The sequence below is a fragment of the Cinclus cinclus genome, chromosome 3 (assembly GCF_963662255.1).
Source record: "Cinclus cinclus chromosome 3, bCinCin1.1, whole genome shotgun sequence".
Classification (NCBI taxonomy): Eukaryota; Metazoa; Chordata; class Aves; order Passeriformes; family Cinclidae; genus Cinclus; species Cinclus cinclus.
The window spans coordinates 41,223,663-41,240,162 of record NC_085048.1 but is presented as its reverse complement, the minus strand read 5'-3'; the positions used below and the strand labels follow the sequence as shown (position 1 = coordinate 41,240,162).

At 32.5% G+C, this 16,500-nt stretch overlaps 1 protein-coding gene across 1 annotated transcript in view; it reads right to left on the bottom strand.

Annotated features, from left to right (window-relative positions):
- GRIK2 (glutamate ionotropic receptor kainate type subunit 2) overlaps positions 1-16,500 on the bottom strand; it is a 354,252-nt gene that overhangs the window by 205,800 nt on the left and 131,952 nt on the right. The window contains exons 4-6 of the mRNA XM_062489908.1: positions 12,811-12,992; positions 9,371-9,424; positions 6,171-6,344 (exon numbers count right to left, since the gene is read on the bottom strand). Of these exons, the coding sequence (XP_062345892.1) occupies positions 6,171-6,344; positions 9,371-9,424; positions 12,811-12,992 (410 nt within the window). The remainder of the gene's footprint in view (positions 1-6,170; positions 6,345-9,370; positions 9,425-12,810; positions 12,993-16,500) is intronic.

The following is a 16,500-nucleotide window of genomic DNA, read 5'->3' as shown; positions in this document are numbered from 1 at the left end:
CAAGTATTTATTTTTATTTTTATTGCTCTTTTCACCCTCAGGAACCGCAGCAGCACCTTCTTCTCATCAAATCCTCCTGTCCAATCACAGTGCCTGATAGCAGTTACTAAAGTATTATTTAAGTAGCTATTCCAAATATAACTGTTATTTCCATATTTTCAGGTGCAGATAAGAGATTGAAGTTTCAAAAATATCCTTTTACCAATAGGAAAACTAAATTACTAATTTGTATCAAGCTATTTGACAGTTTGTACTGTCACTGGAAATACTGACATCAAGGATAAATAAATTCAGACAAGCTCCAGAAAGAAAGCCCTGAATTACATTATAATTTTTTTTCTTTCTTTATGAGGCATGAAAAAAAAAACAAAAAAAAAAACCAAAAAACCCCAATGCTAATACAGTATATTTCCAGCTTGGCATCTCCCTGATTTCCTTAGCTAGTAATTAAGAGCACCATTTTAACTCTATTTGGTTAGATTCTAATACCTACATTAATCACAACTTTACTTCTTTTTTTTTTTTTTAATGTCATGCTTTTCCTTGGCTCATGCTGTTTACCTAAACCTTGATTAAAATGGGTTTGTGACAGCTACATTAAAATAGCTGGAATGTGAGGGGGTGTGAGGTTCATTTTGTTTTGAATGGTTAGATCGGGTTTTTGTTTGGGGTTTTTGTTGTTGTTTGCTTGTTTTTTAATAGAGAAATGAATCTGGGAAATACACACAGCTTTCAGAGCAGTGTAACAGTGACCACAGCACTATTTATGTTCAATCATATGACATGGGAGTTATTTATTTCTTTAATGAAAACATCATTAAGCCCTGGTTATATCATGATAGAAGAACTGAATCCCTTTTTGCAAATTTTGAATTTTTATATTTTTCAGATAATTCTTTCAACTTCAGGCATCCCGGTTTCATGCCATTACCCTCTTAACCTTTCCAAACTTGATAATACACACAAAAAAAGTACCCTTTCCAACATTAGTGGCTTAACCAAGCTAGTTTAACATTGTTCAAAACCCTTTACCAAAAATAAGACAGGGAATTCTGCTGATTAATGTGCTTTTTCACCTGATTACAGGTGGCCATTTAACATGGTCTTTTTAGATTGGCCTAATTCCCCACAAGGTTTTAGGGTTTTTAAACACATTGATTTAATGCAACGGAAAACACATCATTATTATCCATCTATACTCACTGTTTGACCATATTTTTAAGCAATTCTTTGGCTTGACCTTGGAGTCAACAAAACTTCTGCGAATATTAAATTAACATACCCACAAAGCTACAAAAGAGAACATTCAGATGAATTAGATTTTACAAAACAGTCATAAGGTTTAGACATAGAGAGGTTGTTTACTGGAAGCTTTCTTGCAAGCAGGGGAAAAGGAGAATAAACAAAGAATATATTATATAAACACATCCCCCCAGTGTTTAGGTGTTCAAATATGGAGGGCTAATTAGGGAAAAATATCTATACATTTACAAGTCAAACATTATTCTCTCTTTCATTTCCATTCTCAAATACCAAAGGAATTATAACTTCAGGATTTTTACTGTATCCTTTAAAATGGCTAGTTTCAAAATGAATTTCCTAGGCAATGCTGTGGTAAATGCATTTGTACATTCCTTACATTTAATTAAGGACAATTTATAGTGGTATTAGAATCTCTCCTCATGATCTTTGCATCTTCTTTACAGTTACATACTTAAAGAAAATACCATTGCATCTATTTTCCTTATATGAAGAAGTCTATACAATGAAGAAGTCTATACAACAGTTTTAAAAATTTCTTAATAAAATTTCATCTCCCTTTTTTTGAAGCAAATTAAAATCCCATGCACAGAAATGAACCATAAATCCATTCTGCATATGCAAAAAATCTATAGGATTTTGCCAACAGTATTTAATAACATTCCAAATTTCAGGGTGTCTTTTTCAACTATCATTTTCGTTTATTGAGAAGCTAATAATAAAATGACACAAAAAAATAAAAAAAACCCATCAAAAATAATTAGAAATTAAAAGAGAAAATACTCAACTAATTAATGCTTCATTCCCCCACTTAGTATACTAGATGTATCAGCTGCAAACTGTGTTTTTTCTGGGGTAAACACCTAAATATTGACCTCGGCACTCACATTCAAGAAGTAACACAGTTCTTCTCTGCACCTCCCATAAATAGCTACTAAAGTGGGCATTAAAGAATAGAATTAATAGTCAGAATAAAGAAAATAAAAATAAAGAACAGTCTTTTCTATATAAGAAGAAAGCAGAGAGCTGAGTTGGATGATAGGCAAAAGCAATTAGTAAGGAAAACTTTATGTTAATTAAACAGCAGGGCTTGTTAGGTCATCTTAATTATGCATGCTAAATTTTGACTTGAGGCACAGAAAACTGTGAAGATTAATAGTTGAAGAGTAAAAGCATTCTGAACTCATAACACTTTATTTATGCTCTGTTTTGCTTGGTCTGAATCATGGTTGTCATATATAAATGTGGAAACGTATTTATGCTCAGGGTTTTGTGAGTTTTTTTCTTCTTTCTAATACTTGTACAGACTCAGTAAGTGAAGCATAGCAAAGTAAAGTTTCTTTAAAACAGTCTGTTGCCCCTCTGTTTTCCAGAATATTTTTCTACTTATACAATTCAGATGACAATATTGTTAGAATTTAATAAAAATATTGTCAGAATAATTATATTTTTTTCCATTTTGCAGGGAAGTTCAAAATTCATAAAATTCATTTTGTACTCCAGGCTAAAATAAGGATGAACCCCTGAAAATCTAAACTTTCTAAGAAAAAAACAGCTGAAGTTGCACTAATTAAATATTTTTATTTCATTATGGTATGTTTGGGGATTTTATTAACTTATAAGTTCATTTTTCCAGAAGAAATCATAATCTGGTTGAAAAATGGTGTAGTTTTATTAATGCCAAGTCATTCTGTTCGAGGGGTTTGCTAAATATCAATCACTTTCAAATTTCAGAATTTACTATAAAGTTGGTGGAAAATAACAGCAACGAGTATATCATAATTCAGAGAACTGTTTTAAGAGCTTCAATCTAGTTAGAAGTTGTTTAGTACCAGAGCAACACAAGGTTCAAATGCTAACAACTAGAATTACTAGAATTGTTCAGTGAGGTACCATTGACCAAATAGTTTAATTTTTTCTTCCAAAGTCCATACAAAGAAATACTTAAGATATTCCTAGAGGAGAGTGGAATGTGATTGAAAATTTTGATCCCTTTTCCCCTCAGGTGTGCTAAGCCATCACCTTTTCCAGAGCTGTGCTGACGAGCAGCCTACAAACAAAGGGAAAACTTTTGTAATTGAACTCAATAGGATTCACCCTGCAAATTTGTCTTGGAACATTCCAAGGAGATTAGATGAAATTTTATACCAACTGTATATTCCATGACAGTAGTAAAAGATAAAATAATTATGAGGAAAATTATAAACTAGTTGGAGAGTTATACAAGCCTACAGAATAGGCCCTGAAACAACAATTAATACTGGGAACTCTATGAATCATAAATAAGATAAAGCAATTTCAGAATTATTTGATAGTTCTAACTGTCAAAAGAGCAAAGTCAACATGGTGAAAAAATCTGGGGTAGAGAAGTACTTACAGAAACACCACCAGAGCTAAAAAACTTTGAAATTCATAACTGCCTGCTTTTACACCACCAGAAAAAAGTTAGTCTTCACTGAGGTCTCTAAATGCTTTATACAAACTTCAGGTTTTTTGTTTGGAACAAGTTTTAGATGTTTTAAACCCGATTAAATGACATTTAGCTGTGTGGTTCAAGCTGAATGCACTCCCATTATGGAGTCTTCTTGCTAATTTTTTTCTGATTATGCTGTAGCCATTATCAACCATTAAAAATTAAACACATTTCCCATCCAGCCCACATCAGAGTACTCCATAGCACCAATATATGTGAAGAGTCTTTGATTCCCAAGTCCATTTTTTACTTTAAATATATACGAAAAACAGTGACATGAAAGTCAAATTTTACACGTGCAACTGATTTTACAACTTCCCTGCTAATAAGTCAATAAAATGGCTTATTTTATTCTGAGCACAGAAGGAACATTGTGCAGTGACATCATTTGTTTATCTTTCACACCATCCAAATGGACATGCTGGAATGGATGGTTTTTCTGTATCTAAGGGCCAGATCAAAAAAGACTCTGTAATCTTATAATGCTTTTCAAGATTTTTGGAAATAAACATTAAATTTAATTTTAATACTATCTGTATCTCTCACGCATTTAAAACCCAGGTAACCAAAGCACATTTAAATGCTTAATCTACAAAAAGAATGAGCATAAAATATTCATCACAGTCTGTATAAACACCTGGTTCCATTTGGAGCATAGAGGGCTCTTAAGGGTCCAGAAGAGAAGCCACTACAGTTTTTTCATGCACTTTTTTATACTTTTCTATCCTGAGGCAAAGTAAAGATGTGAAGTATTGTTCTTACAGAGTCATATAATAGCAATTATAGGGTTCTGCCTCACATCAGAAGGTTTTTTGAGAAAAGAACTTTCATTACAGCTCCACAGGAGATGAAAAACATGCAACTGGCCCACAGAATTCTATTTCAATATTTATTATTCCATTATGGTTCACCCTGGCCCTATGTTCTCATAAAATAACTATCACTACTGATCTTGGTAAATATCTAAAGGTCTGAGATAAGTTACATCTTTGATCAATATATAAAACATACAACTACAATGAATGAGAAGAAGTGATGCAAATTTTAAATTCAAAAAGGTAAAAATAAAATAATTTAATGAATTAATACCAACAAGGAAGCATGAAACAATGTCTTACAGTAATAAATAGCAGCTATATATGAACCAGATGCATGCTACACTCAGTTTTCAGATTTTGGAAGGTTTCATTTGCTTGTTTGAAATTATTTAGAGAAACTAACAATATAACTTTTTAAATACCATGTGATGCAACCTGTAAAGCATACTGCAAGGAAATTAGAAAACAAATTAAATTTAAAATGTTTCAAATGATCATGTTCAAGACATTATACATAGTAAGTACATTTAAAAAGTATTTTTCTCTAAAAACGGTAATTTTCTGGAAAAAAAATAAACTAACTTGTTAAAATATTGATTGTAATTTGGTAGCTAATATCTATAAGATCATTAAATCTTATCAGTAAAAATAAAATGCTGATTAGTTGTATTATGTGGAATAATTAATGCAATCTAGGCATCTGCTAGATTACTAAATAGAATTTTCCATTTTTCAAACGGAATATGAAAAGCCAAAAAATAAAAAAATAAAACATGAAAGCAAACCAAAACAACACCCTAAAAACAACAACAAACAACAACAACAAAAAACAAATCCCCAAAAATCAAAAAAACAAAGGTGAACAAAACCCATCTACCTAAATTGCTAAGGAGCCAAAGTGGAAAATCTTTCAAAAAATTTGAAGACTAAAGCAGACCTAATGTAGGATGTCTTTTAAAATTATCCATTCCTGACATTTTAAGTCCAGACTGAATTCCAGCTAATGAGCAGAAACTCATGAAAACCTAGCAATGAATGTTTGTTTACAGGAATATAGCTGCGATTATTATGAACCGAAATAAGGCCAAAGACTAGTGGCAATAGATGGGGAAAAAAGTGACATGGATTAACAACCACATTAATTAATCAGATTAATCTGAAAGCACAGAAAGTGGAAAAGATAGTAATGAGGTCCTGTTCATAATATTAATAAAATATTTTAAAACAAGATTTATGTAAATATTAGAAAGTACACATTATTAATGAATGAATCTTAAATGAAGACACAAAATTCAGAGAAAGAGACAATTTTCATTAGCATTATTTTTGTCCCATAAAAAATTTTCACCAGCAAATTAGGGAAATTAGGTGAATTTGACATTTAGAATATGGCATTTTAATTTGACAAAAAAATACAGTATGTATAATTTTGAAAGAAAGTTAAATCTTGTATTCAATCTGCAAAATATTGACAGAAACATTACAGTTACTCTCAGACTCATGTTTACGATAATATTTGGTTACATAGCTCTAAACACTTTTAATAACAACCAAAAAGTTAAATTTTGTTTTAGCTTCACAAAGATATAAAAAAGGGAACCAAATACTGGTATTCATACCGTCATAAATCCATCCAGCAAACCTGAATCAGGCTTTGGGGGTGCTTGCAAGCGCTCCATAGACCACTTCTCAATGATAGATGACACCTGGGTATTTTCCGTGTTTAGAATTCTGAATCCAGTCATATTAACACCACTGTACCGATAGGGCTCCACATCCAAGGCAAACAGGTCCTGAAAAAATTACCATTGTATAACGTCTGTAATATACTGCAGTTGCTATTTCATTTGGTGGACCATCTCCCCAGATGAGAGCATGGTAATTTTTCAGTGCTATTTATGCTGGGAAGCATGTTCTGCGTGTCTGCAAGCAAGCTATTTGGCTGCCTTTATGGTGGAAGTAATCTGATTCTTAGAGGAAAAACAGACTTTCAGGAAATGTTAATCCAATTACAGAACTGTATCTACTACTAGGTAGGCTAAAATACTACAGAAAGCTTAAATATTATTTTCAATTTCTAAATATTAATATTAATGGCTAGTTCTTGAACTTATCAGAAATCAAACAGACATCAAATAATAAAATAAACTGGACAACCAGTTTCCTTGAGCTTTCACTTTCAGTGAAACTTAATAATGTTAATCTTCGGAGGATAAATTGGTGGAGAGGAGTAGGCAGGGAGTTGGGGTGGTGGCGAGCAGAGACAAAGAGAAATGTACATGGTTTTAAATTTAATAAAAAACATTTTTCACAGTCATCAACATACTTCCAAAAGTGGACATACCTTTGATTAGGAATTCATCTTTACAATAATAACTTTTGTTAATTTATATGTTTTCAGTATATCTGTATGTGTGTGTGTGTTACAGTTAGCCATCAAACAAATACAGGGGGAAATACAATTAATAAAAATTTCTTCTTTACTCAAGAAAGTAAAGTCAAGATTACCCTAGTGCTTTGATCAAATCTTAAGAAGCAATGTAGAAACACTACTTAACTTCAGGAAACTCATGTCTAAGATCAAGTTTTGAAAAGGGAGAAAAAATGTAATCGAGGTTATATGTAATATATTATTTCTTTATAACATAATTTTAATTTGTTTAACATATAAATTTTCCCCATAATTCATAGGTAGTAATCTAATTTTTAATTTAATTTTTGTTGTCAGGTAGCTTTAGGTGCAACACTTGCTTGAATCCATTTTTTTAACTGGCTAGAGTTGAAGATTAAATATTGTACTACAGAAAATCCAGATATAACACCCATTGTTAGCATCACAAAGCCCACAAAACATCAACCAGTTATCAATCACTACCCACTTTTAATTCTGTAATATGATAAAGAGCCAGTAATATGATATACTGTCCCATACACAATATTTAAGATACACAGGTTTCAAAATTCATTTAAAATAACCTTACTTGCATGCTCTTTGCAAAGAAATAAAACATTTTATTGCAAAGGAAATGTTCGACATAACTAAAACTATGTTACATCTTTCTGTTTTAAAAATTCTCTCATTTTTTACTGTGCAAGATGTCAGAACCTTGAATGCAATTTTTTAATCCAAACACATTCGTGTTTACACTGTAATGCAATGAATACACACAATACTATTCTGCATATATTATAAATGCACACAGGTCAGTGTATTAATGAACTAGTGCATTACATGCTGAATCAATCAAGAGGAGATTACACAGAAGACTGTTGTAAACACTGTGACTGGAAAATTTATTTGACAGGACTTTCACCATGCCAGGTAAGAAACAATTAATATATAAAAACAATTAAATTCTGATGCTGGTTCCAGAGCTACACTGCAAAATCAAAATCTATGATATGTTTGTCCATAGTAAATCATCTCTTGATAATTCCAAGTCAATATAATACTCTTGTCTCCAAAATCTCATGTTTTAATAAGTAAATAAGAATGACAAAAAATTCTGACTTTTAAACAGACCTTTAAGAGTGAAAATTCAATGTCATAGGACAGCATACCACTCAAAGAAACAATTTTCATCAGTATCAAAATAAAAATTTAAAAAATAAGAAATGAACCCTCAAAACATCTATAATCCATTTTTATGGAGGGAAATTATTTAGTGAGGAAAATTCTATTGCATGCAATCAATCTATATCTAGATTTATTATTATTAATTTTACTATTATTATTATTACAAGTTTATTATTATTCATCTAAATCTAAATATGTCAGTGACAGAACAGTTTACCCTTCTAAAATAAGTGTTTGTGCAGAGTGTGCCTTTGAACTTCAAAAATTATTTTGCTTTCTATTCAACTAGGTATTTCATGTTAATACTTTCCATGGACTTGTGTTTTGTGATTCTGAGGTGGACTCCTACCCTACCACAAAGGATTCATTTTCATAAGAACTTAAGCACGTATGTGACTTTAAACATGGGCCATTTCAAGCACGGTTTTGCCAAGGCATATCTTTCACACATTTGTCTCATACTTTTCTTTTAAAAGCCTAATGAACTGAAATCTAATTAGACAAAATTGAACACAAATTCAAGACAGAGGAACGTGCACAACTCTGGAGGCTCTGTGGTGTCTAGTATGATATTTTACCGACTTTTAAACTGCTTCTTAGTTAGGCTGCGGTTAGCAGGAAAAAGGACCTAACATACATGTTTGTTTTGTAAGAGCATTCACATTTTAAATGTTCATTTATATCGAATGATAGATCAAAGAATGATCAAATTCCCTCTAAGTTAGATTTACTGTGGACACCAAAGAATATTGCATAATTCATGCGCCGAAAAGGCTCCTACAAATTGTTAAATAAAATGCTGCTAAGATTCACACCAAATTATTCATGAGTCATATGACAGAGAAGAACCACCTTGCAAAATGTTGGATTAAAAATATGGAATATATGAGTACATTTTAAAATGTCTTAATCTCCACATACAAACAGCTAAAAGATGAAAAGGACAAAATGCATAAAATAAACAATGAGTTATGAATTATACATTTAACCCTCCTTGACAGTTAAAAGCTGCAGTGCTATAGTCAGAATCTTTTTTCAGGTCTGTCAGTTTCCAGGGCACATTGTTGAACAATAATTATACCATCCTGATGAGTTTTCAGTGAAAGTAAGAAAACTCAGCAAAGAAAACGTCTTGGACTCACACCCCATTCCAGAGAGACCTTTTCCACTTCGTTAAATAATAGAATTAGGAAAGCGATGTCTTTGTTGGAAGTCATCACTATGTTTTCACTAGCCACTTACCAGTGTGGTAAAGATATAGTGATAGTATTCTGTCATCATCCCCATAGCTAAAGCCTTGAAAAAAAATAAACAAAAGATTAATGTTTCTGAGGCCACATAACACATTTTTATCATACTCTCATGGCAAATGAAACACTGCAAAAGAACACCACTAAGATCAGACTATAGGTTTGGAATTATGCTAAAATTAGGTCAAGCAAGTCATTTCTTTGCAGTTAGAGAAGATTACTGACTATTAAAGGAATTTATGAACCAGATCTTCTGATAGGAAGAATATCATTAAACTGTTTAGTGCAGTAAATGTGAAAGAGGCTTGTATTTTTACATGCTAATGGATACATTAAGTTACAACACATTCTTTGAGTTGGCAATATTTTCATTCATTATTGAACCCTTCTTTTAAAATGAATTACCTAATAGGATTTTTTATTATTTTGATGAACAATACCATGCATTTAAAAGAAGGACCCAAGCTTATATTATGCATGTGCACATTTTTCCAACCATGGAAGAAAATTCTCAAGTTAAATTTTGGACAGCAAGAGAGATACTACACAAATAAAACTGGAGAACAAATATTCATAGAATTACTTTATAAATTCAGGTATCTCATGAATACCTTCATCACTCTTGCTCACTATGTAATACCAAGTAGTTTTTGATAAAATGCACATTTTAAAAGTTCATGCTTTCCTCTCAACTGCATTAAAAAAATATTTGTAGATAAAAACCTATGTTTTATTTTGTTTATTCACCAAGGGCATTTTCTCCTGAAAAGCATGTATCTTCACGCTTTGCACAAAAGTTGCCTTAGCATTTTCTTCCTTTCCAGGAACTATCAAAGTGATTCTTTGCCAAGCTGCTACCAGATGGACTCCTTAAAGACAATGAAGGCCACAATTATACTACTGTGACAATACCAGAATTTGTATTAAAAAGAATTGTCAGCATTCTGAAGGCTGTGGGAGTCTCATTGCCCAAAAAATGATGAAATTAATAGTTTATATGATCATTCCCAAAGGAAAAAAATTAAAACAAATCCAAATATCAGTTGTAAATCAGATTTTATAATAATTTAAACAAGATTTTGAAAAAAACACAATTTTTTTCCAGAGAATGCCTATACTTGTGTACTTAGAATTCCACAACAATACTTAGAACTAGAATATAGTGTTCCAGTAGCAATTAAATTCCCTTAAACACAGGAAAACCACATTCCTGTAGGAAATATTTCAACTTCATTAGGAACTCTACAACTACCAACATTTTTAGCTTTTGCAATAACTTTTTTAATTAAACCAAAGTATCTTCCTCTGTGTATGTAACACCTTTACAGTCCCCTATATCATAACTGCTTCTAATCAATTCTCTCAAACTCTAAAGGATCCCTCCATGACATCCTACGCATGTTCCTTATCCTGCTATACGAGGATGATGTCTCTTTTCCAGCATTTTTTCTTTCGCCTTCTCACTTCTCTAAAGATCTCACTTCTTTTCCCTCTTTAAACATTGTAATTTCTCTGTTCTCATTATTACAGTGCTTCCCTATCCTTTTAAATTATGTATGGTTTCCCTGGTGATGTAGATAACAATGAGATTCGCCTTAATTTAAGTATGATTGTCTGATTGATGGGATTTTTTTTTTTTTTACTTTTCATTAGATATTTTTGGCCAGCAAAGAGTAGTTGTCATTTCACTAGGTTCTCAAGGTACTTTGTTCTCTTTATTTTCAACTTGTGCTGTCTTGCACCACCTTCACTGTTAATCTTTCCAATCCTCTCAAATTAAAACTCCTTTTCATGTCTCCCAAGATTTATCCCTCCATCACCAGGAAAAGAAAACTGATCTTTCAATAATTCAGAAATGGATGTATAAAGATTTTTTCAGTAATCACTTATAAATACTATATTTGGAATGTTAACATTAAATAATAAATATATTCTCAACACCCTTTGTGTCAATTTCGACAGCTAGTGCTCAGCTTTAAAGCTACAAATTTTGGGCATATTTAAAGCATTGCAGTATAGGATCTGAATGAAAAAGTAAAAATCTACAGAATCTGTATAAAGATCTAAACACTCATGAAAGAATTTTTTCTGTATTTTCCCTCTGTAATCTATAGGGTGAGCAGTATACTTTGATGAAACAGCCCACAACTTGATTTAAAGATCCTGGTTGCTTATTCTCTAGGTGGTGGGGGATGATTAAACATACAATGATTTTACTTTTGTTCACATTTCCCTCTATTCATACATTTTTCACAATGTTGTATACTGTGAAATAAAAGGGTTTTCCCACCTAAAAACTTCTAGATACTCCATGACTAACGTATCTTGATGGAATTATTGTTAGTATTGCAGTTTAATATAGCCATCAGTACATTTTCCATCTGCATTGCTTAGATTTTAATTATTTATAATAATTAAATGTACATTCAATGATTTGGCCTAAACAATTAGAATAACTAGGCTGGATTATCTTTAGAAATAAACACCAGCAGAGGTTTAAAAGTACTAGGAACCAATAAAAGCTTTTCAATCAATGAACAATAAAGAAAAGAAATTATATTACAGATGTAGGCTTACTAGCAATTTGAATTATACCTACAATAATACCTGTAAGTACCTCTAATGAGATGCATATTTCCAACTCTTAGATACATTTTATTTTCATTTTAGACCCTAAAGTTTTCTAGCAAACATAACATAAACATGAATTCAAGTTCACTAAAAGCTATGCATTAGAAGTGTACAATATTGTTTTAGTTTAGATATTCTTCCTATCCTATTTATTGGAAGTCATAGCTCAAATAATAAAACATGGGGAAGATGATCTCTGAGCCAGTTAAGTATTTGGAATTCTGCTGTATCTCACCTACTCATCTCACTTGCACACAACATTTTCAAAGCATCAACCAAAATGTACTTGGGTGTTCTGCAGTTCCGTTATTTGTGCAAAGAGAACTTGGCTCTAAGATATCAATTCTGTCTTCTCAATGGAAGACATTCATGTGATCTGTTGGTAACATACTATTCAGATATCACTATCTGATTAGGAATACACATCTTAGAGGCCTCAAATAAAAACAAATACATAAATAAATACGTGCATACATACATAAAGATTTGATATAAAAAATAACATTAAGCAAGCATTTAAAACCATGCTTAAAGCATCAATTCTCCAAAGTACCAGTTCTTTGTATCTGAAAGACTAATATACCTTCATGTTCCTCCTGAACATAAATTAATTAAATTCTTTCCTTGTAAAAGCATAATTAAAGTACCTACCATTTGTGTCACCAATAAAATTACCTCTAAAATCCTTAGCTGATTTCAGTTTCAAATGTCACTGCTTGTTAAATACCATTAGGTCTGGATAATACTTTTATTTATTAGGGATGAAAAAGATTAAGACATCTAAAGCAAAATGAGGATTACCTGTTTCAAGATGCCTGCTGCCATTTCATGGCTGCAGTCAAAGATTACATGGAATTCTTTGCCTCTTTTCATCTCCTTTAGCAATGGCTTTGCATCTTTTGTGTCAGCTGGTAACTGACGGATTTTTAGTCTTAGGTTGTATCGTGATGGAGCCTTGATGAGCTCTTGTAATCGAATGAGACCTTAAAGAAAACAGGAGTTGGGAGAAAAGAAAATTATCAAACTGCTAGCAGGAGACCATACTACAAGAATTTAAAGTTTCCTGATTTTTTTTCCCCTTCTCGGTTGGTTGGAACTGATACACAAAAATATTATTAAAAAGAAAAATTAAGTATCTCTACTCCCAATACAAGTTTCTTTCCCCTTAATATTAATGGAGAGTAAGCAGCCTCACTTAGGATTACCTTAAAACAGACAAATCTTCCTCTAGCATTATCATGCAACTATGATATTCCTCTTCGAAGAACATATTACTCTAATTTAATTAAAGCCATATCCCAGACTAATAGTTTTTAATCAGACTAGACAGTCTCCCAAATAATAAATCAAGTTTACATACAAAGTTGTGAATAATTTCAGCACTGTAGAACACTCTCACAGGAATCTGTTTTCATATTTCTATCCTGAACCACTTTTCAACAACAGCAAGAGACAAAAGTATCTTTACACTACTCTGCCAGTTTTGGAATTAAAACCACTCCAGAACAAAACTTACTATGTTTGTGGAAGTGACTTTTAAATTAATTTGATTGCATGAAACATTACAGTGATTCATAATGTTCAAGTTTTCTGGATAAGTACTGAGTATTTGTAATAAATCAAATATTAAAGAGAAGACTGACTGTTCTTTCTTGACTGCAAACTGTCCTTTCAAAGCATTCTTTACTCAAAAGGGCAGACTCCCTAATATGCATGTTTTATGCATATTTTCATATCTTACACCAATCAACTTTGTTACAGCTTTGGAGATGGGATGGACAGTTAAGCTGTCAAGGAACTTTGAAATGGGATAGAAAGAAGGAGAAAAGGGATGTTTTTTTCTGCAGCAAGTTTAAATTGCAAAATTTTGGTAAATAAATTTAACAAACTACGAATTGACAACTCCCTTGAAATATCCCCATTGTTTGTACCAATACAATACAGTTCTGGTCTTTTAATGTAGGTCCAAGATTTGTTACAGAATGGTAAGGAGTGTTTTCTTGTCTACAGGAGTTTTTGAAGTAAATGTTTTCCAATACCCCAAACAAACTAAACATATAGTTTAATTAGTTTGAGAATCACAGATTATTCTGACCACAAAGACCATCAAGTCCAGCTCTTAATTGAATGGCCCATACAGGGGTTGAACACACACCTTGGTGCTATTAGCTCCATGCTCTAACCAAGAAAACCTCAAGAAATGGCAGTGGGTGAAACCCAAGAACTCCAAAATTTCCAAGCTTTGTTCTGTTCCAGAGCATTACCCAAGAACATCAGTCCATAAAAGTCCTAACTGGGCTGTTCAAGAATTTAAAAAAAAAAAATTGTAATCTTCATATATCTTACAATTATTGTAGTTCCTTCAAGAAAGTAAAAAAGTCCCACCAAAATTTGAAATAGAATATTTACAGATGCAGGAATGAGAGCAATTAAAGGCTGACAAGGAGAATGCTAGGATAATGTCTGCCTTCTGGGTTACCTCTGTATCTGATAGAGTACTGCATTGGAAGGCAGTGCAAAAGATAGAAAGCTCCCAAAGAAACCTGAGCATGAGAATATGGGGAAGAAAACCTGTGAATGCATATCTCTTCAATGCACTGACTGGACCTCGGTGCTGAGGCACTATGCATGTACAGGCAAGCACATGAAGTATTTGTGCTTTCAGTAACTGTCAATTACAAATAGTAACCAGTGAGATTTCTCAAAATAAATTTTTAGATAAATTAAATCTGAGACATAAGCAAATTCCAGGGTTTTCAAAACTGTTTTTTCTCCTGTCCTCATCAATGTTAAATTAAAAGCAGCCTTAAACTTTTCATGTGTAATATTATTCATAGCTTCTACATGTAGCAGAATATTTCATTTTAGTAACAGTTACGGCTAAAATAGTTACAGAAATACTTCAATTTTTAAGATTTTAACATATATATTTCCCCATGTTTCCAGCCAGAAGTAAAGTTGTAAAGTTGAGATGGATTATGGTATGGAAAAAACATGTTCCAGTCTACTAAATGACTCACTTCAGTGGTCCACTTGGCCACCCACTATAAGGAATAAATTCTTTAGTGGCATATGTTCAACAGCTCCCAGATTGCTGTGCTCTTAGCAGCATGATTTTGGAAAATAAAACTCCCTCACTTGCAGGGGAGTGAAGACATGCGGGTCTGTGGAGAGTGCACGGTGCAGGGTGCTACTGTGAAGGTTTGGCAAGGGTGGCAAGTACCCCTGCCACAGTTACCCTACAGCTCCTTGTTGCAGAGAAACACTTCACAGAACTAAAAAAATCAAAGATTGCTGAGCATACCTTACTCTGGTACCTTTTATTTCTCTGGTAAAATGTTTAGAAGCAGGATTTCCCCATTCAGGCATTAGTGGGAACTTAGAGCAAGTAAAGGCTTTCCAGTTCTGGACCACACTTCAAAAGCTGTCTCTTTTAAATACTAATTAAAGGCTGGAGGTTTCCATCTACACTGTATCTAGTATTTGGGATGTAGCATTTGTGTTTCTAAAAGTGCATAAAGGATAAATTAGTTTTACTGAAAAATAAAACCCACCAAAATAACTTCCTGAAGAACAGAATAATTCACCTAAAAACAAACAAATAAAACCACCACCCCATACAAACAAAACCTTTTCTAGATTAAATATTGAACAGTGGGTCATTATTTGCAACTAAATTAAAAAATAAGCACTGGAAAGATATAAACCAAAAGAACAAGGTCCTGCATGTAAACTGCAGCACCTAAGTTCATCTATGGAAAATAACTGCTACCCAACTCCTGGCTGCCAGTGATCTTCCCTTCCCCTGAACATCCTAATTTCCTGGCTTCTGCAGGAGTAGTTTTTACAGTAGCAATGGCAAAAAAAGAGTTTCAGAGGATCAGAACATTACACAGTTGAGGACTAACCAAGCAATACACATAGGATATTAATAAACTATGCCCCTGTCCTTAGAGTAACAATCAGTTTGGAGTTCAGTTTTTCACAGCTATCAGATATCATATGTTAGAGGCTTTTTACAGTAAACCTAATGCCTTGGAGTAACGAAAAATGAGCTCTACCTTATTTAGTTACTTTAACATTTACTCCTTAATACATCAGCTGAAGTCAGACTAATTAATTGTTTGCTTTCATTTTTAGATGTTACCAAAATTTGTTCTATTTTTTCACTTTCTCTATTTGGATGATTGAGATTCCTAAGACTCAAAGAAGACTGCATGTTCCCACTGTGTGTAATTTGTCTGTGGGACTCAATTTCTACCCTTTTATCCTTTGTCTATATTGGTAATTTTAGGTCAAATATATTTACACATTGGCTAAGATTCTTGAGCTACAGTTAATGCCAAAGTAAGTTTCATTTATGTTGTCCAGTATTAGAGGAATGTCATAACAAGCTGGTTAAGTAGGATAAAAGTAACAAGCTGCCACATACTGAGAAATAAAATTTCTGAATCAGCAAGGGATAGTTACAAAAGCACATGTATGTAGCTT